General features: G+C 39.9%; 1 protein-coding gene and 1 long non-coding RNA gene across 3 annotated transcripts in view; one reads left to right on the top strand and one right to left on the bottom strand.

Moving 5' to 3' along the window:
- The window catches only part of LOC131384382 (uncharacterized), a 118,574-nt gene extending 103,345 nt beyond the window's left edge, over nucleotides 1-15,229 (bottom strand). For both annotated transcript variants that reach the window (XR_009215184.1, XR_009215183.1), the window contains exon 1: nucleotides 15,169-15,229. This is a non-coding gene — a long non-coding RNA (uncharacterized LOC131384382). The remainder of the gene's footprint in view (nucleotides 1-15,168) is intronic.
- The window catches only part of GRIN3A (glutamate ionotropic receptor NMDA type subunit 3A), a 163,697-nt gene that overhangs the window by 112,853 nt on the left and 28,551 nt on the right, over nucleotides 1-22,293 (top strand). Inside the window, exons 5-6 of the mRNA XM_032164708.2 lie at nucleotides 194-309; nucleotides 9,640-9,791. Of these exons, the coding sequence (XP_032020599.1) occupies nucleotides 194-309; nucleotides 9,640-9,791 (268 nt within the window). The remainder of the gene's footprint in view (nucleotides 1-193; nucleotides 310-9,639; nucleotides 9,792-22,293) is intronic.

Raw genomic sequence — 22,293 nt, 5'->3', positions numbered from 1 at the left:
AGAGTGCCTGTCTCCCCTGGTCTGTAGTCTAGAGGTCAGTGAGAAGCCAAGACAGTTAAGTCAGCACCTAGGTAGCTTGTGCGGCCCTTAGTGTCCAGGTTTCTGTCCCCTAAACAAAAGCCTGCTGTCAGCCTTCATGCTTCCCTCCCATTAATGAATCATTTTCACTTTTCTCCTCTGGTCTTAAATATAGGAATGATCCAGAGAAACTAGACGCCTTCATCATGGACAAAGCCCTTCTGGATTATGAAGTGTCAATAGATGCTGACTGCAAACTTCTCACTGTGGGGAAGCCATTTGCCATAGAAGGTATTAATCAGTCACTCTTTATTCACTTTTACTCAGGATGTGCTCAGTTTGCCAACCTAGAAAGTCACAAATGCCAAAGTCAGAAGCAAAGAGCTATTCATCTTCCCTTGTTTTCATTTTCAACTCATAAGCACTTAGCTATTAAGTTGCTGAAGTTAGGAATTTGTTTTTCACCTATTCAACAAATATTTATTTACCCAATTGTTAGGGGGAAAAAATCATTGTTACCCATATGATGTTGCTTCAGATAGCTGGGAGTGGTGGCACAGTGTAATATATTTTAATTTAATCTGTACTGTGTGTGTGTGTGTGTGTTTAGTGGCAGGGTGTTGCTATGTGCTATGTTGCCCAAGCTTGTCTCCAACTCCTGGCCTCAAGAGATCCTCCTGCCTCGGCCTTCCAAAATTCAGGGAAATCTGTATTTTCTAACAGCCAAATACTGTAGCAAATCTGACAGAAAAACTGGAATGATTACATTTTACAACTGGGAGGGCACCAATATTGATCTAATCCAATCTACTCATTTGATAAACAAGAAAGCCCAGGGACATTACATAACATTTTCATAATTGTACAATTAGATGATAATGCTGGGACTGAAATCTAAAGCTCAAGGTTCTTAAATAAGTATTCTTCCACTAGTTGGAAAATAAGTAGAAAAAAAACTCATTCTATAGTTTAATGCCCTTTAAGGTCCCAAACAAAACCTTGGGATCCTTGTTTGGGACCTCAGGTCTTTTTCTCTACTGGCAGCAAATTTTTCCTTCTAATGTGATCACCTGATCAATCAAACTTCAGAACCAAAGAAAGATTGCTTTGTCAGGAGCTCCTTTCATTCTGAATGACGGTTGATATATGGAGCTGATAGTTTGAACCAGCAAATTTCACTTCTCCCAATTCCCAGCTTCCCTTCCCCGATAGTACATGTGGCTCTCAAGACAGCCATGCTCACTTGTCAGAAAAACACTTTAGCTTAAAACAATCCCGTGGGGGTGCCCAACTGCTATTTCCAGAAATCTATACTTTCCTGTATGTTAACTAGGATATCAAGACTATTCTGATTTCAATTTCCCAACCACAGTTGGTCTCTGTCTCCTCTAAATGTATCAGTAGATTTTTTACCTCTGTCTTCGTTTTCATGATAAATGAGGTTACAGCTGACTATTTCTCCACATCTTCTCCTAGCAGAAATCAGTTCCCTCTCCAGGCAAAGTCACCCCCACCTGAAGCAGGGATGGAACTCAGAAAGAGAGGTAATTAGCAGTAGTGGTCTTCTATTAAGACTACCGTCTAAGATAGCAAAGGGAGAAAAAGAAAAAGCTAGAAAAATAAACAACATTATTCAGTATATAATCCCATTTTTATGTAACAATGAAAATTTTCTCCTTTGTGTGGCATCTGGGGATGTTACATTTTATTTCTGTCCTAGATGCAGTGGGTAACTGAGATCCCTTCTGCCATTAGGAGCTACTAACAATGAATCATGGGTAGAGAACATAAGAATGAGGGGCTCCATTTTCCACCTTTATCTTCAGGGGACAACTCTATCTTGTCAAAAGACAGTGGTAAGATGGCTTGTTTGCCTCTGCTGGACCCTAGTGCCAGATGCCACCCAGATGCCACGCAATTAACTCCCCACTGGTTTCCTGTTTACATTTCCATCTGTGTTCCTGAGACTTAGTGTCTTGCAGTTCCCATCATCTCTAGACATCACATTGTTTTCAAAGGAGATGGGCACAAAATGGTGCATGGAAAAGCCCTCCCTGCAAGAGAGTAGAAATACTGCAGGTTTTAATTGAGAGAATATTGTTATCATTGTGAGGTTATTCTCAAAATGGATAGGGTACACATCAGAAAATTTAATTCAATTCTGCTTCTGACAATAAGTTCATACCCCAAAAACATAACTCAGTAAAATACAAAAGGATACGTATAAATTACACAAAATAATGTGGTAGAAATACTAGTCAAAGTCTTGATTGCTTTTCTTAAAAATATGAATTTCACAAGTTCTGTTTTTTTTTTTTTTTTTTTTGAGACTGAGTCTCACTCTATCGTCCAGGCTGGAGTACAGTGGCGCGATCTCAGCTCACTGCAACCTCTGCCTCCCAGGTTCAAGTGATTCTCATGCCTCAGCCTCCAGGGTAGCTGGGACTACAAGTGCCCACCACCACGCCTGGCTAATTTTTGTAGTTTTAGTAGAGACAGGGTTTCACCATGTTGTCCAGGCTGGTCTCAAACTCCTGGCCTCAAGTGATCCTCCTGCCTTGGCCTCCCAAAATGCTGGGATTACAGGCGTGAGCCACCTACAGTCTAAATAATAAAGCTCACATTTTAATAAGTTCGAGAAACTTTAATGTTATTAGAGGATAGCGTATATTTTTAACAATTTAATTGAGAGAAATAATTTCATGAATTTTTAGGAAAATATTTCTCTCAATTAAATTGTTAAAAATATGCACTATCCTTTGACAACATTTAAGTTTCTTGAACTTATTAAAATGTGAGCTTGGTTATTAAGTTAGACTGTATAGGTATAAAAAAATCATCAAAGCGGTTTATGAGCAATACTTGGTCATTTAGGTTACAGGAATGTTTTATATGCCCACCCATATCCTTTCACAGGACCTAGTACAATGCTAGGCATATAACATGAATGTAATAAGTGATGTATTACCTATTAAATAACTAATTAGGTTTGAAATAAATACCTAATTCACTCACTTAGGTAGTTAATAGATTGTACTTATACTTTCCCAAATGTTTAAATGTACTTAGGAGAGAAAACAGAATGCAATGATTCCTTCATGCTGAATGTAATGTCACTGTATATAGTAGTAACACACTCAGTACATATGTGTGACACTCAGTGTAACTACTGCTGTGGTCTGAATGTTTGTGCCTCCCCAAAGTTCATATGTTGAAACCTAATCCCCAAGGTGATGACATTATGTCATGAAGTTTCCACCCTAATAAAATGGAATTAGTGCCCCTGTGAAATAGGCTCAATGAAGCTCATTCACCCTTTTCAGCATGTGAGGACCTAGCTACACGGCACCATCTATGAACCAGAAAGCAGGCCCTCACCAGACACCAAAACTACCAGTGCTCTGATCTTGGACTTTCCAGCCTCCAGAACTATAAGAAACAAATTTCTTTTGTTTTTAAGTCACCCAGTCTATGATATTTTGTTATAGAAGCCTGAGCAGACTAAGATAACTATTAACTATCTCTCCAAACTTCACCATTCTGCATTTATTTTGACTTAAAAGGGAAAAGTAAGGCAAATAAGAAACAGTGGCTCTACAATGAATTTGAAACCCTTTCATGAGTACTCATTGGTACAGAGTATATAGCAAAGCAAACCAAAACAATTGAAGATTCGAAAGCATGTGGAAAGCCTTTGGTCGAATTAAATACCATAAACCAGGGGCACAAATACATATTGTGTGCAGAGGAGAAAAAAAAAGTGTTGAGATAAGTGAATACATGTCTCCAATTTGTGCATTGGAGTTAGCTGACAATAAAGCTCAAACAAGGAGAAAGAGTAATGTAACTGCACAATAATGATGTGTGACCTTTGTGCCAAAGACCTTTGCCTGCTTTTGAGTTTGTTCTTTTACTTGCTTTCCAATAATTATTTAATACAGTGCTTGGAACACTAGCTCTAGAGTCTGAGTGCTTGGGTTAGGATAAAATTGCTGTTATTAACTGGCAAGTTATCTAATCTACTCTTCAGGTTCCTCACCTGCATAATGGGAAGATGAATAGGAAATTTATGATAGAATTGTTGTGAGGATTAAGTAATACATATAAAGCATGCACTGTAGGAACTTGTTTGGCACATAAGAAGTGCTCAACAAATTATTATTATATAGTATATCGATTAATACATTGAGACCAATTAGCTGTAAAATTCTTCCAGGATAGTCTTCATAAGTCTCAACTTTTCCCACACATTTCTCTCCCCACTTTGATGTGCTGAGGCTAAGGGAAACCCATTTTATAGTACCTTTATAGTTGGGACCATTACAATATGTTCTCAACCATTGTCCTAGAGTAGCTAAATATGGTATTCCAAGGACAGACTGCAAAATTGAATAAATCTTTCTCCCTGAAGCCTTTTTAACCCTATCTGAGATACTATTTTCAAAACATCTCTTTTCCAACCACATGTCGGAAGATTATTTAGTCTATGATTTTCTAACTATATATTTGCTAGCCAAAATATATTTCCACCTTTCTCAGCCGAATAAAGCTGATTTATCCATGGTGAAGAGATCAGGATTCTATTCTGAAAATTGTTCTCTTGAGCTATTAAGCTGTATCCAATTTCCAGGATGCCTGACGCCTTCATCTTTAGGGTTGAAGGATTCCATTTTGCTTCATTCGTCAACCACAAAATAGTCAACCCTGTCTTTATTGCAAAGCCACATTTCTAATAATAATGAAAGCAACTCAGGCTGCCAAGTTGAGTCAGCAATTTAAAAACGAGAATTCTTTGACCAATGAACACAAGCAAATTTGAAAAGCAACTATAAATGGGTACAGAAATAAAACCCTCAAGGTTTTATTATTTTATGTTTTTGAATAAAATGGATTTTTATCTCTTTTAACAAATAACTCTTCTCATCATCACATAATTTATTTTCCTATTTTTCCCATCATTCCATATGCATAGTTTGTTTTTCATTAGCTAAGAATGATTATTATTGCTAGAAATCATTAAAATATCAATATTCAATACATGTATTAAAATAGAAATTTTAAAGGGATAGTAATCTGTTTTTAGCAACTGATTGCTAATTAACCTAGACATGACTGAGTGGAGTGATTTAATATTTATTATTTCTTGTGTAACAATTTTTATAAATGTCTCTGAAACTTCAACATAGCTTTTTCATTAGGGAATCTTAACACTTTTGTTGTAGTGCCAAAATTCTATTCTTAGAATATGTAGATTTATTATGTCTGAAATTAAGAATTTAAAACTTTCTTATCATATACTTTTGTCTTATCTACCAAAAATATCGTGATCAAGAACCAATTCAAGATGCCATCTTTCATCCTCTCCTCTGGTGCCAATCTCTTGTTCCTCTGAATTTTCACAGAGCTTCGCCTGTCCTCATTGTGTCCTAGGCATTGTATTTTACCTTTTTTTGAATTTATGCCTCACTCATCTTTTTTTACCAAGAAAAGTCAAGTAACTTTCTACCAATTTGTGTAGTTTTTTTTTTTTAATGTATAGCCATTTCACTCATGCCACCATAAGCTTCTTATGGAGAGACTCTGTGTCTGCTTTAACTTGATAACCTCCATAGCATACGAAGGAGTGCCTGACACAGAATAAGCACTCAAAACATGTTTATGGAATTAATCAATAGATGAATAGGTGAGCAATAAGTGCTTATCAAATGAAAAACAATTCTGCCATGATTACATTAATGTGGGTTGGAATGATTAGCTTTAAGAGAGTTTTAGGAGAAACAATTAGTGAGTGTCCTTGCTAGTGAATTTTCTCATATATATAATCATATACAAGTTAGAGCTGTTCTCACACTATTTCTACATAACTTATTGAAAAGTTTATTAAGTAAAATCTGCCTGTGAATAATGTATATTTATGTTTACTAGAAACAAACCAACAGTTTAGATTATTGTGTTTTTTAAATGAATTACCTGGTTTAAGGCATTACATCGATGTGAATATAGCGTTGAGGCCTGCGTTAAAGCGAAAGAAATAAGTAGTTCCTTGACATGGTCACATGTTGTAATGGACATGGTGGGAAGAGCATTGGTTTTAGAATCAAATAGACCTACTTTAAAATGCTAGCTTTGCCAACTACTAGCTGTGTGACCTTGGTAGTTTATTCATTCAATCTTTTTTTTTTTTTTTTGAGATGGAGTCCAGGCTGGAGTGCAGTGGCGCAATCTCAGCTCACTGCAAGCTCCACCTCCCAGGTTCACGCCATTCTTCTGCCTCAGCCTCCCGAGTAGCTGGGACTACAGGTGCCTGCCACCATGCCCAGCTAATTTTTTGTATTTTTAGTAGAGATGGGGTTTCACTGTGTTAGCCAGGATGGTCTCGATCTCCTGACCTCGTGATCCACCTGCCTCAGCCTCCCAAATTGCTGGGATTACAGGCATGAGCCACTGAGCCCGGCCTATTTATTCAACCTTTAAGTCTCCAAGTAATACACATTCTGGCGTGGGTTCATGTAGGGATACATGTGGAATAGTGCTTGGCACACAGTAGAGCCCAGTATGTCCTAGTACTTATTATTAGAATCCAAAGATGATTTAACCGAGCTGTGTGCCACAGTCTGTTGTTGTTGTTGTTGTTGTTGTTGTTGTTGTTGTTGAAAACTATTGACCCAGGGAGGAAAAACACACTGATATTCGGCAAACCTGCCTAATTATCCTAACCATCAACCCACTCCTACCAGATAGTAGCAAGTCCTCCTACACTCTGTTCTTATATGGCCCAGTTCTCCCTTATGGTGCCTATCTCAATTGTAATGAAATAATAATTATGCTGTGTCTTGTTTAATATCTGTCTCCCCTGTAGAGTGTACATTCCATCACAGCAGAGACCATATCCACTTTGGTCACTGCTAAGTCCTGACCACTTAACATGGTGCCTATTTACTCAGGGAATATTTGTTGCATTAATGAATGAGTGAATGAATAAATGAATGTGTGAGTGAGTCAGTGAATCAGTGAATATTATGATATGCTTGTGCCTAGTATTGTGCCTGATGGGCAAATAAGTCCTGAATAAATGTTTGTGCAGTTGAATTGGCAACAGCATTCATTATGTTTCTAAAGAAAACTGATTACTTCCTTCTAATAAATTACCCATTATATTTAAAAATGTTATTTAATAATAACATCAGCAGAATCAAAAGCTACCCATCCGAACTCTTTTGTTTTCAGTCCTGCCTTTCAAACCAAAACTACTAGGCATAAAACAGGCACTCAAAATAGCTCTTTGAATGGAAAATTCTAATCATGCTTTTGACATTGTCATCATTTTCTTGACTCCCTATTGCTAAGGAACAAATAATGTTATTAGAAAAAAAAATACAGTCCATTAAAACTCAGTTTTTTATGCGTTGTTTCATCTCTTTTATTGGTTATACACACAGCTCAATTTTTTTTTTTTTTTAAAGAAAAAGATTGTGTATCTGCATTGAAAAAGGAACAAAAGGGTCGGGCGCAGTGGCTCACGCCTATAATCTCGGCACTTTGGGAGGCCGAGGCGGGCGGATCACGAGCTCAGGAGATGGAGACCATCCTGGCTAACATGGTGAAACCCCGTCTCTACTAAAAATACAAAAAATTAGCCGGGCGTGGTGGCCGGCGCCTGTAGTCCCAGCTACTTGGGACGCTGAGGCAGAAGAATGGCGTGAACTCTGGAGGCGGAGCTTGCGGTGAGCCAAGATTGAGACTGTCTCAAAAAAAAAAAAAAAGGAACAAAAATCAGTGTTCTTGAAATTGAATTGTAAAATAGAATAATTACAGGAGGTATTTGTTTCCACTTTGGATGCTTGACAATCTTTTAGTCTTTATCCACGAAAAAGGAACTATATTTTTAATCTCTCTTCCTCAATCATGTTGAAGGCAAAAAAAAAAAAAAAAAAAGGTTTTGGGGTTTTTTTTTTTTTTTTACTGTTCTGTCCAATAGCTGAAACAAAATGTAGCTAATTAGCTTCTTTGACATGGCTTATCAAAGAGATTAACAGTATAGTAACATTTTGGAAAGCAAGTAAAGCCACACAGTGTGAGAATACAGAGTCTAAGCCGACTAATAAAACTCTGACAACAAATTAACTCCATCTTTATGTTCCTCCCTCATTCCTTCCCCTTCCTCCCTTGCCCTGCATTACCACCACCCTTTCATTTATCATATCCTTGGTTTTGTTAAAAAAAAATAATAATAAGTATTATCACAGGCTGGGCACGTGGCTCATACCTGTAATCCCATCACTTTGAGAGGCTGAGGTGAGTGGACTGGTTGAGTCCAGGAGTTCAAGACCAGCCTGGGCAACACGGTGAGACCCTATCTCAACAAAAAATACAAAAATTAGCCAGGGTGGTGGTGTGTGCCTGGGTTCCAGCTACTTGGGGGGCTGAGCCAGGAGGCTCACTTGAGCCCAGGAGGTCAAGGCTGCAGTGAGCCATGATGGCACCACTGCACTCCAGCCTGGGCAACAGAGCAAGACCCTGTCTCAAAAAAAATAAAAGCATTATCACATATATATGCATATATATGTATTCCTAAAACTTATATTGTTTGGTTTTGAATGTTTTAATATTTACATAATGAATTCATGCTGCAAGTAATCTTCTGGAACTGACCTTTTTCACTCAATGGCATATTACTAAGGGTCATCCATATTGTTGCCTCTAATTCTAGTTCATATAGTTTTGATTATGTAATATTCCATCTAGGCAAATCATCCACAGTTTCATTACTCATTCTCTTGTCAAAGAAAATTCGGATTGTTTCCAATTTTTGCTATTATGAACAGTTCCTCTAAGAACATTTCTGTACGTATCTCCTGGTATGCTTGTGGCGGAGATCTTTGGGAATGGACTCAGGAGCAGAATTGCTGGTCTTAAAATATGTAAATGTTCAACCATACAAAATAATACCAAACTGCTTTCCAAAACGATTGTATCAATTTTCAGTTTGCATTACAGCAAGCAATATATAAATAATCTTATTGATCCTCATCTTCTCTAACACTTGGTATTACTTCTTATTTATTTTTGGACAATTTAAGTTGATTTTGATAAGTTCCTGTTGATGTTTTAGTTCTCATACTGTATTGTTTATTCACATGGTCTTATTACATTATTCAAAAATTAAAAACAAATTTAAAAAAGTAAGAGAGGGTCATGCTTTAACGCCGATAAGAGAATGTCATCAACCACAGACTAAGATTAATCCAATTTTGTGTATTTAAGGTTCAGAAGAGGTGTTCTGGAAGAGGTAGATAGGAAATCCTAGCCCTGATAAAGACCTCAAAGATTACCTCTAAGGAATGTCTTAATGGGAAAGGCAGAAGATCTTAAAATTTTTCACTAATACACTGTGCACAGCCCATTCCTCTCCTTTTCCGATTCAATTCATCTACCCAGAGATGTAGCTGATTTAAGGGTAATCATGACGAGGAATGTCTTTGAGTGCTTTGAAAGAAAGTTGATGAAAACTCATCACGCCCTTTTTTTAGGTCTGAATGCAGTATCACACAAGTATGTACTGTGGTGGCAATCTCTCAGGAAGGGTGTAAAAAACTCATCTAAGATTGTATTTTCTCCTAGGATACGGCATTGGCCTCCCACCCAACTCTCCATTGACCTCCAACATATCCGAGCTGATCAGTCAATACAAGTCACATGGGTTTATGGATGTGCTCCATGACAAGTGGTACAAGGTGGTTCCCTGTGGCAAGAGAAGTTTTGCTGTCACGGAGGTATGGAAAGACTGCTGAAAATGGTGACACATTGTATAGCTGTACCTCAGAGAACATAAGGAAATGCTATTACTTGTGCCTCATCATCTAGGTTATTGCGTTTACTAGACTCTTACCTAATATTTGGATTATTTTTTACTTTGCCTCAAAAGTGTCCATTCCTATAGGAATTTACAGGGAAGTGGGTTTGTCTTAGATTTAAATGCGATGCTATTTTGATGAGCAAATATCTAAATTTCTACTATTCCCCCATAACCTCTATCCACAAGTACAGAAGAAATGCTGTTCTGAATTACAGCAAGAGTATCTGAGATTGACATGAACAGTGTTTGATTTAATAGTTAATTGATAGACATGATGTGTACTTCAAAATATCCTGCAAAATCTAATCAAAACATTGCTAACTTACCAATGGTTACCACCTAAAGATAAAGCCTTCGTGGATGTAGAAAAATAGACATACCTTAGCGAGTACTTCTTAGATTACAGAGTCATAGATTTTTAAAACTGAAAACAATCAATTCCCTTCTTTTATAGTTAGGAAAAGAATACCTAGAGATAATCAGTGGTTTCCCCAAGGCACACAAATAATCAGAATATCTTTCTATTGCAGTACTCTGACTTTACAATGTAATTAGAAAGAAACCTATAAAATAAGGCAGAAATTGGATGATTAAAATTGGAGACTGGAAGGTATAACCAGAGTCACAGGCTCAGATATTTAAAAGAGGAGCCAAATATACCTGAACAAGGTCAGCTTGACAATTAAAAAAAAAAAAAAAACCACCTAAAGTGAATAATAATAGTTTCAAGTAGTCTCTATTTGCCAAGAACTCCCAAATTTGTATTTCAACACAGACCCTTCTTCTGAGCTCCAGACCATATATCCACCTTCCTATTTGACATCTCCACTTGAATATCCTCCAGCATCTCAAATTTAACTTGTCAAAAGCTGAACCTTGATCTTCCCTCCTAAATCTATTTTTCCTCCTGTGCCTCACATCTTGGTAATGGCTCCTCTGGCCATCTAGTCACTCATTCTGGAAACTGGCAAGGATCCTTAATGCCTCCCACATCTCATCTTCCACATTCATCAACAAGCCATGTCTTTTCCTTCTATAAAATATGCCTCGAATATGCCCATTTATTGTCATCTCCACTGTTGTCACTCGAGTCCGAGCCATCATTCTTCACCTGGACCACTTTAAAGTCTCCTAACTAGCTCTCTGCTTTCACTCCTGCCTTCTTAAATTTGTTGTCCACATGGCAGATCATTCTTCTGCTTAGAAGCCTGCAGTGGCCTCCCATGTTAATGGGACAAAAATCTGAAATGTTGGCATGGCCCACAATGCCCTGTGGGACCTGGCCCTGCCCACCTCCCAGCCACTTTCCTCCTGGCTTCCCTGCACAGGCTGTTGCCTCCTCTTCCTCAAATACTCTATCCTCTGACACTTGCTCAGCTGAATCCTTTATATTATTAACTCCCAGCTGAAATCTCCCTTCTTCAGACTCTGATAATCCCAGACCAATATGAATCATATCTCCCTTTATAATCTCATATATCTCACATTATTTCATAGCAGTTGTCATAATTTATAAATCATACTCTTTCAAAAAATATACTTAATTGAGTTTTTGTTTTAGTGTGTCCCTTCATTAAACTGTAAGAGCTTGGTGAGGGACAAAGATTTTGTTTACAATTGTATTCTCAGTGTCTCATATATAGCAGCACTCAGTAAGTGATTGTGGAATAAAGAATTAGAGAAATTGAACAGCATACCTGAGAAAACATTGGGGAGCAGAAGGCAAAAGCATACATCAGGAGTGAAATTGGTAGTGTACTGGGACAAATAGTGTCCCCCAAAATTAATGTCTACCTAGAACTTCAGAATGTGACCTTATTTGGAAATAGGGTCTTTGAAAATGTATTTAATGAAGTTAAAATGAGGCCATACCGTAGTCAAGTGAGCCCTAAATTCAATTATGGGTATCCTTGTAAGGAGACCCTGTGGAGAGACACACAGGGAAAAAGTCCACATGACAACAAAGGGAGAGACTGAAGCATGCAGCTACAAGCCAAGGACATGCAAAAGATTGCCAGCAATCCTCAGAAGCTAGGAGAGAAGCACAAAACACGTTGTCCCTCAGAGCCTCCAGAGGGAACTAACCCTCCTGACACCTTGATTTCAGACTTTTGGCCTCCTAAGCTGTGAGGTAATAAATTTCTGGGTTTTTTGTTTGTTTGTTTGGTTTTTTTTTTTGAGACAGAGTCTCACGCTGTAACCCAGGCTGGAGTGCAATGGCATGATCTCGGCTCACTGCAAGCTCCGCCTCCCAGGTTCATGCCATTCTCCTGCCTCAGCCTCCTGAGTAGCTGGGACTACAGGTGCCCACCACCACACCTGGCTAATTTTTTTGTATTTTTAGTAGAGACGGGGTTTCACCGTGTTAGCCAGGATGATCTCGATCTCCTGAGCTTGTGATCCACCCGCCTCAGCCTCCCAAAGTGCTGGGATTACAGGCATGAGCCACCACGCCTGGCTAAATTTCTGTTGTTCTAAGCCAACCTCTTCCTCAAATACTCCATCCTCTGACACTTGCTCAGCTGAATCCTTTATATTATAAACTCCCAGCTGAAATCTGTTTTTTACATTTGTTACATCAGCCCTAGGGAACTAATACAGATAGCTGATACACATCTAGATGATAAGGATAAAAATGTAGATAGATAGATAGATAGATAGATAGATAGATAGATAGATAGATAGATAGATAGATAGATAGATAGATAGATAGATAGATAGATAGATAGATAGATAGATAGATAGATGGATGCAAGCTGATCAATGCCCTTGATAATTAAATTTACTTCTGATTATCCTGGAAGCCATTACAAAAAGGAATATAAGATGGGTTGGAAATTTTTTTAATTGGAAAAAGAAGTTAACCTATCTTTAGTTCTAGATTCTAAAATAATTCTTTTTGAAAAATGGCATTGAGTAACAGAGTTAGCAATGTTTACAAGATGCAAAAACATTTCTCCTCTGGATAACTTTTGTATTGATCAAACATTTGAAGGAAGCATAGAGGAAAATGGGGACTTAGGGAGCTAGCACGTTCTGTTTCCTACCATGTGATAGAAACTGTACAAGGAACATTAACTTTGGTTCTCACTACAACCCTGTAAGGTAGACATTTTTATCTTTATTTGGAGAGATTTGCATGGCGTTTCCTAAAAGAAATGAACTTGGGCCTACACCAGTCAATTCAGTTAATTCAACCAAGGAAGGAAACAAACCAGTTGCCTAACCTGTGCCAAATAACAATCACTTGGTGTTTTCTGTCATTTGTTGTGACCACAGCTGACTCAAGTCAACATCTTCAAGTGATTCAGAATTGACAGCAACACAAGGCTGGGTGCAGTGGCTCATGCCTGTAATTCCAGCGCTTTGGGAGGCCAAGGCAGGCAGATCATTTGAGCCCAGGAGTTCAAGATCAGACTGGGCAATGCAGTGAGACTCTATCTTTACAAAAAAGATTTTTAATTTAAAAAATTGGAGAGCAAAGCATTAAGAGAAGAGGAGCCTCCCAATCCTGTCCCCAAAGCCAGCATTACTGAATGATTTTAACCTCCCTGATCACATGCAAGCTTCTAGGCTATTGTCATTCCAGAGGATCATCTGACCAAGACTTCAGCTGGAGGGACCATATGATTCCTAGGTGGAGGAGGACCTAAGGACAGACGGCTCTGCAGACTCAGAACCTAACTCTACCCAGACACACAGAAGGGAACACACTATTGGAGACTTACCAACACAATTATTAACATAAACCTATGTCAAATTTATTCCAAAGTAAAAGTAACTAACCTAAAACAAGATACATCGGAAGCCATACATTTCTGGATTTGAATCCTGTCTCTACTATTAACAGCTGAATTACTTAACTGCTCTTAAGTCTGAGTTTCCTCATCTATGAATGGATATGATAAAACCTGCCATCCCATTTTGTTCTAAGAATAAGAGGTCATTTATGGAAGCACAGCATGGTGAATAGTAAATAATAGAAGTACTAATTCTTCCTCTCCCTACATTAGGGTATCTTCAGGTGTCTTTCTATGGCTCTTTTTAAAGTGAAGAAATATTCCCAGATACCCTCCATTAGATTTCCTCATATTTCATTGGACAAAATTATATCTTCTGCCTATGCCTAAGCCTATCATTGGTGAGGGAATGGGTTCATCATGATGGATTAGGCCAATCATGACTCATCCCCTAGCGTTGGCAATTGCACAGCCTCCCTTGAAACACAGGGTCAAATCACGAAGTGTGAAGGCCTAAACAAAAGCAGGGTTCCTTAGGAAGGAGGAGACAGAAGAATATATGTTGAATAAGCATCCAACCACTTCTACTCTCACTCTGCAGACTTTGAAAGCTGCTTCTTCTCTCATCCCACCTACCACCAGCCATCTGCACAATGAGGTATTTTGATTTAATCGTCTGCAAAGCAAGTCCTCCCAGCTTTGATACAGTGATTCTGGCTTCCCTTAATATTATCCTAAAATATGAATATTCAGTATTCTATACAGTATAGTATAATGGTTAGAAACATGGGCTTTGAAGACAATTCTATATTTGAATCCCAGCTCTACCAACTGTGATACCAGGACATGTTATTTGAGCATTTTGAGGCTCAGCTTCTACAAACTGGGGAGATAGTCATATATACTTTATAGGATTGTGGTAAAAATGAAATTCGATAGTGCTTTTCAAATATTGAGCATATTCCTACATATGATAACCACAAAGTTACTCATGTTCTTAAGGATTATTAGGTTTCACCATATATGTTACAGGACTATATGGATTTATCAGCAATTTCAAACAAAATCAAATTAAGTATAGACCAAAAAAAAAGATGTTTTGAAAAACAAGTATCAGTGAAAGCCATAAACTGTTGAGATGATGCATCTAAAATACAGCAAAATTTTTTCCATTGCAGTTTTTAACAGGCCAAATTTAGGGGAATGGCAGTTGGGAAATTCTAGATGTAGTCAGCTGGAAGCATTGAATAAGAGGCTAATATCAGGATCAAGTTGTGCTTGTCAAGGCAATGCTGGGCCCACATTCCAGGTCAGCTAAATTTGAAAGAGAACTAGGAATGATAAGAATGGAGGAAAGTTGTGCCCTTACTAGAACTTCAGAGACAGAAATAACAGAGTTCTGGTAACATCAGTGTGTGTAGAGATAGGAGGGCCACACACACACACACACACACACACACACACACACACAGCACTTCTTCCTCAGGGATGGTGGCCAGCTGTATGGTGTATCTTGGTCTATGGAATAGGAAACTATTTTGTAATGATGCTTACCTGGGTACATTTAAACAGCAATGCATATTCTTGTGTGACATTTTTGTTCCGAACAACCTAAGACAGAATTTCAGGATTGTCCTCACAGAACCTAAAGATAGAACATAAAACCAGTCTTCAGTTCATTGACTGAGCTTGGTCTCCTCTGCACAAAGACCCTCTGCCTGCTGGATTTCCCATTGCTCAATACACTAAGTCTCCAGCTGCTACTTTTTTCTTAACTTTCTCCCAGAAAAGGTCAGAAGGAGAAAGCATACTTATTAATGCTTCGCTTGCCATCCCTTTTGCCTCAAATGTCATACACTGCCGGGCACTGTTAGTGTGGGGAACCGGGATTAGCTTTGAAATCAGACAAGCCCTCCTTGAAGCCTACTTCAACCACCAACTTACTTTTGGCGAGTGCCTTAATCCAGCCCTGCTTTAGCTTCTTCATCTCATCAGTGACTCTCGTGTGGAGTAAATAAAATGATGGTCTCATACACACGGCCCTCCTCCTTCTCCCTGTTCAGGGGGTGGAGTGCAAGGCACAGTGTGGAAGAACAAGGTATATACTCTGGATGGTTCCCCTCCCAACAGGTGCCCCTGACCCCTGAGGATTCCATTTTTCGGTTTACTTTTTACCTTACATACCATTTGGCTAGTTACATTTCCTGTGTAAGTCTGTTGCTATACAGCAATTAAACACTTTCACTCTGAAAAAAATTCTGGTTTAGATAACAAATTATATGGTGACTTAGTAATAAAATCACTAGGTGCCTTTTTCCCCCATTTCTTGCAGTTGGACATTAATACTTGGCCCAATATGAGAACCTTGACCTATTCACCTTCCATCTCTTTGCAGCCCCAGAGCTATCTAGCCACAGTTTCTCCGGAAGATAAACTCACTTTTTTTTTTTTCGTGAATTCCAGGGCTTTGTCTGCTCCCCAGAGGCACTTAGGAAATTGCAGGTCCAATTCTGCCGACCAGACTCTGGCAATTTTCAAAGAGGAATTTTAAATTGACCTCAGATGTTTCCCCACAGTCCTCCCTGCACACCTGTGCCTCTGCCCACAGTGGACTCATTGTCAATCAGTGCCATTAGGGAAAACATATGGCAGGGTGTAAATTTCCTTCGTTTTCTTTTGACTCAGCAGAAAAAAAAAAAAAAGTATTTTTTTTCCATTCCCCAAGTGAATTTAAGAGCTCCAGAGCGAGAGTTTTATGACATCGCTTATTCACAAACCAGGAAAGCAAGGCAGCAGACCACAGTTTAGCAACCTTTAAAATTCTTCAAGGGATTACTGACATATCCAGATATCCAGACGATAACTTCTTTCTTTTTGCAAGCCTCCTTTAAATAATAGTTTGAATAATGCACTTTTTACCAAATGGAACTAGTCAGGAAGAAAGAGGAAACAGTGGTATTGGTGGGAAGCAGATAGAACACTCCAATGATCAAAGGAGAATTTTAAAGAAACTGTTTGCAAAAGTATGATTTAAGGAAACCAGTGAAGATACTACAGTCTCCTAGGGCAGGTGAAGTGAGGGAGCCATTAACACATCTAGGTTCAAAGGGAAGAATTAAGAGAGCCATTTCTAGAACCCAGGGAGAAATGGGAGAGGGCTTTCTAAGAGCCATGGCCATTTGACCAGGGGTACAGCCATCCCACAGCGACCTGCCTGGAAGACACCCAGGGAATAAATACCCGAGTTTGGTCTCCTCCTACCCTTGCATCTTCTACCTCAAGTCAAGGGAGCCTGTTGATATGGTGCAGAGAGGTCCACTTCCCAGGGCACAAAGCAGGAGGAAGAAAGGTGGAGAGTAGATCTGGAAGGGCAGAAGAATGTCCAGCACTGTCCCTCATGGCAGATGAATGTGGGATGGAGTCAGCCACAGAAAAGTGGCCGCAACCCAACCGTCTGAGAGTGTGCAACCTCTGCACCTCCAGACAGGGGCCCAGCCTGCAGGGAGAGAGACCATGCCCTTGCACTTGTTGGGGAGGAGAGAGAAGTACCATCAAGTCCACTTAAATGACCTTGGTCTTGGGAGTCAGACCACCCTGGCTCTCCCATCACTATGAGGAGGCAGCTCTATGTCCTTGAGAAAATGACCTAACCTCTCTGAGCCTCAGTTTAATGCATATCTTACTTGATTGTTACAAGATTTTCTTGCTGAATCCAGGGATCTCCTCCGTTGTTATTAAGTACTGAGGGAAACAAATACATACTAAGCAAGAAACCAAACATTAGAGTGAAAGCTCTAACCTTGGAACCCAGAGACCTTGATTGCGTGGGATAGGGAAAAGGAGAAGCATATTTTGAAACAGTCCAAAAGTAAATCATTAAACTCTCCAGGGATTTTATTATCAGGGCAAGTGCGCAGCAGGAAACAGTGCCCCATATCTGAACTTTCCCCATCTTTTGCCTCACCCTATGCCCGAAACCACCAGCCTCCAACTGACCTTCAGTCCATTCTTGACCTTTCCTATCCTCCCCCAGCCTTTACCTTCACCCACTAAAAGATGGATCCATAGGGCACGGATGGAGTGAAGATATCTATTAACCTCGTTATGAGGTAGTTTTAAAAATGGAAGTTTAAATGGTTTGTTTTTAAGGAGCATGGTATAGGTGCAAAAGTAAAAGTAACCATGGTATCAAAACATCCACATCAAAATGTCATGAACACAAATTGCTTAACCTCCCTGACTTCCCTACACTGCAAAACTGAGATATTTTATGTTTCTGGCTTGGTATAAAGAATAGAGATAATGTACATCAAAGTGCCTGACACACAGTAGGTGCTGAATGGATAGTGTTAATCATATTTGTCCTGACACTGCTGTGAACCAGTTCCATGACCTTTGACAAATCACTTCACTTCTCTAAACTTGTTTCTTTGCCTTAAAATAAAGGCCCGTGTACCATGGCCAGCAAAGAGACGCTGTGATTCTCAAGTAGGATTGTTTGAGAGGATTCCTGGCCTAACTAATTGAAGATATGGATCCCGGGGCACAGAGGAGGACAGTGGACTGACCGGCCTCCAGTCTGGGCTGCCCGTCCTCGGCTAGGGACCCAGACTTGATTCCTAAGGACCACCAAAATGCATATATAATATATTAATATGTGTTTACCTATTAATATTTATTGAGGAAATGGAGTTCCCTCACAGCAGATCCATTCTTCCCTCTGTTAACTTCTTGGAAGGGCAAAGGGAAGGGTTAGTTAACTATACGTTGAAAGCCAAAGGGAATCCCACAAGTCACATTGAGAAGCTTCAATGCCGGTCAGTTTTTTCTGTCCAGTTTGTCTTTAATACATATTAAAAACTCAAAGGGAATGGTTAGGGCAGTGGGGGAGGGCAGTTTTAATGCAGTATTTTCTGCTCTTCACAGCTAGTCCACATCTCAACACCCTCCTGCCCCTTTCTCATTCCTACCCCTTCTCTTTTCCATTTAAAATGTCACTGTCTGCTATTCAACCTGATGAAAGTCATGGGGAGGCAAGGAGAGTTAATGACTGTAGATTGCTTTAAATTGAAAACTCATGTATATCAAGAGCCACCTTGACAGCTGAGTGCTTTCCTTAGAATAGCCTAAGTAATTGAGTTTAATATTTAAGCCAAGCATAAGGTCAGATGGAACCTATCCACGTAGTATGTTCTGAAAACCCGGAGAAGCACAAAGTTGTACGTGTATTCTTTTATGACATAGAGTAAAATTGGGCCTGAAGAAAGGGAAGCCAGTCTGAGAAAGACCTCATTTTCATCTGTCTTGCTACAGAACAATTTCCAAATTCATTCGTTCTTTCTTTTGCTTCCTTTCTTCCTTTCTTTCCCTTTTCTTCCGTCTTTCCTTTCCTTCCTTTCCTTCATTCCTTCCCTTTCTCTCTCTCTTTCTCCCTCCTTCCCTTCCTTCCTTTTCTTTCTTTCTCTTCCTTTCTCCCATCCATCCATTAGCAAACGTGTTGAATTCCCACATACCATGTCCCATGCTGGGTGCAGCCAATGCAGAGATGAATACAGAACTCACAGGCAGAGAGCTCATAGGAGCTCAAGAGAGACTTGTGGGCCGGGCGCGGTGGCTCACGCCTGTAATCCCAGCACTTTGGGAAGCCAAGGTGGGAGGATAACAAGGTCAGGAGATCAAGACCATTCTGGCTAACATGGTGAAACCCCGTCTCTATTAAAAATACAAAAAAAAATTAGCCAGGCGAGGTGGCGGGTGCCTGTAGTCCCAGCTACGGGAGGCTGAGGCAGGAGAATGGCATGAACCCTGGGGGGCAGAGCCTGCAGTGAGCCGAGATCACGCCATTGCACTCCAGCCTGGGTGAAAGAGTGAGACTCCTTCTCAAAAAAAAAAAAAAAAGAGAGAGAGACTTGTGGAAAAAAAACCAATTCCACACCGCCACAGGGGCAGCAATAGATGAAGATATAAGGCAAGCCGTGACACAAACAAGGCCATAATTCACACATGGAAGAGCTAGAAGGAATCAGAGCAGGCTTCCTGGAGGAGGTAACCCCCGTAGCAGGAGAACCCTCCAGGCAAAACCAGAGTGAAACACTGAGGCATGAAATTATAAGCAATGAAATTTGGCCTTGCCCTTCAAAGACACTGTACCCAATCATACCGGATTGACAGAATTGCATGCCCTCTTAATAGTGCCCCTTCCCCAGGAATTCTACAATTACAAGTGGCCGCTTTCTTTGGCCCACTTGTTATGCAGTCACAGGTGGACCCACAAGTAAATTACAGGCCTTTAGTTTTCCTGCGCTCGGCCTTGTAGCTTCCCTATTACCTCGTCAAAGGCAGGGACATCTTTTCTAGTCTTATATGGAAGGCAGTCTAGAATACACAAGAATTTCAGCTCTGGAAGCAACATACCAGGATTTGACTCCCAGCTCCACCACTGTGTGTCTTTGCAAGCTGTGCAACTTCCAAAACTTCAGATCTTCCTCCAAACCCTGGAATAATAATAGGGCCTTCCTGAAAGTGTGAAATATATTTAATGAGATAGTTTATGGAGAACACCTGGCTTGACAAATGTTCCCTCCTCCTTCCCTGATTATAGAACCATGCACACAGAAAAAATATATATATTTGGTGAATAATAAGCATAGACAAGAAATTACAGTTGATGCACCCACCCTCTTAGGCCCATCTTGGCCCCATCTCGAAAAAAGCAGGAGCATCTTATCATTACAAGCATCTTCTAACTCCGACATAAATACTCTTTTATTTATTGCTTATGTATGTTACAGAATCAAGTAATTTTTATTGTAAAATGAGAAATGCATGATTCTGGAATTTTCTACTTTTCAAAGTGCTAGTTTAACTAACTTTTGTAGTGTTGTGTTCTTTCTTTGCTCCAGCTCAGTGTCTAAGTATGAATGGAAAAACATGAAGATGCTTTATACAAACCATTAGGCTGCACTTAAAACAGATCTTTACAGAAACAACGGTAACTTGGTCTTTGCATGTAGTCAATGGTATTTCAAAGTTAGGCTCCTGTGTGAACAGGCCCAAGACCTACAATTCTCTAGTCTTGTTTTCCCCTCCCTCCCTATCATCACAAGATTAGGGCTGCTTCTCTGTTGCTCTCTGGCTACTATAAATAACAGAAGTTTGGATTCTGAGAGAAGGAAAACTAATTTCAGCAAGTGTCTCCTTCACCCTTGCTAATGACCAAGTAAACAGATCTCTCTGAATAAGAGTCCCCTCTTTTATATGCCAGAGATACTTGGGCATAAATTACACCCAAGACCACATACTGTTAAGATTCTTGCTTTTCCCCTGGTTAAATTCAGCAAACTCATGAATATTTATGAAATGCTATTTATTATGCAACTAAAAGGTATGAACAGTGCTCAAACTGATTAGGACTATTGTGAGAGACAGTCTTCCTTCCATTTTTTTAGACTTCCATGCACTAAAGTCTGTGGGGGATCACAGGAAATGGGACTCCTCCCTCACCTCTATTCCCTGTGCAGAGAGGGGTTGCCTCCGGGCTCTGAGGATTCGGGCTTGAAGAACGCAGAGAAAGCATGGGAATGTGTGAAGATTGCCATCTAGTGGCTCTTGATGCGAGTTGTTACAAAATACTGCAAAAGCCGTCTTTTTTCTTTCTCACAAAAGGCAAAAACCAAGTCTAAAAATGTGACAAATTGCCCTGACATTTCCTCCAGGGTATCTGAGGACAATTCCTCCCCATGCGACTGTGGGAGTTGGTAGAATTTCAGGACGTGTTGGATGAGAAGGCAACATCATGAGAGAGCCCTGGAGCCTTTATAGAGATGCCCCTCTTCTCACACACTGTAGGTGGCTTCCTGCAACCTGAAAGCTTAGGGCTAGCTGGCCAGGGAAGTCAATGCACGCACATTTGGGGCCTCCTCTGAGCTCCTTCCCTCTGTCCTTCTATCCAATAAGACTTCAGCCTAGTGTTATGGGTTGGATTGTGTCCCCCAGAAAAGATTTTGAGGTTCTGAGGTTCTAATTCTCAATACCTCAGAATGTGTTCTGGTTTGGAAATAGGGTCATTGCAGACATGATTGGTTGAGCTGAGATGCAGTCATACTGCAGCAAGAGTGAACCCCAAATCCAGTATGACTGGTATCCTTATAAGAAGCCATCTACCACACGAAGACAGAGACACTCAGGGAGAGCAACATGTGATGATGAAGGCAGAGACTGGATTTATGCATCTGCAAGTCAGGAAGGCCAAAGATGACCACAAACCACCAGGAGCTAGGAAGAGGCAAGCAAGGGTTGCCCTACAGGTTTCAAAGGGAGCATGACCCTGCCAATTCCTTGATTTCAGACTTCTAGCCTCCAGAACTGGGGTACAATAAATTTCTGTTGTTTAAGCCACCCCGTTTGTGCTGCTTCAGTACAACAGCTCTTGCAAAATAATTAATACGCTCCACATTTTACTTCTAGTGCCTCTTGTATCCCAGCTCAGGCTCTTCCAGACAAGCATTTGTAGCTGTCATTGTTTCCTAGCTGCTCTCCCAGATACTGGTCTCTTGTCCTGTTCAATCTACCCACAAAGCCAGATTAATCTCTCCAAAATATAATAGTGATTAAGTTGTTATTTTGATAAAACTTGTGCTTTCCCTACTGGATAGAAACTAAATGTCTTAGCCAAACATT

This window comes from Hylobates moloch, unplaced genomic scaffold, assembly GCF_009828535.3.
Source record: "Hylobates moloch isolate HMO894 unplaced genomic scaffold, HMol_V3 SCAFFOLD_10, whole genome shotgun sequence".
Lineage (NCBI taxonomy): Eukaryota > Metazoa > Chordata > Mammalia > Primates > Hylobatidae > Hylobates > Hylobates moloch.
This window is presented reverse-complemented; position numbering and strand designations above follow the sequence as displayed.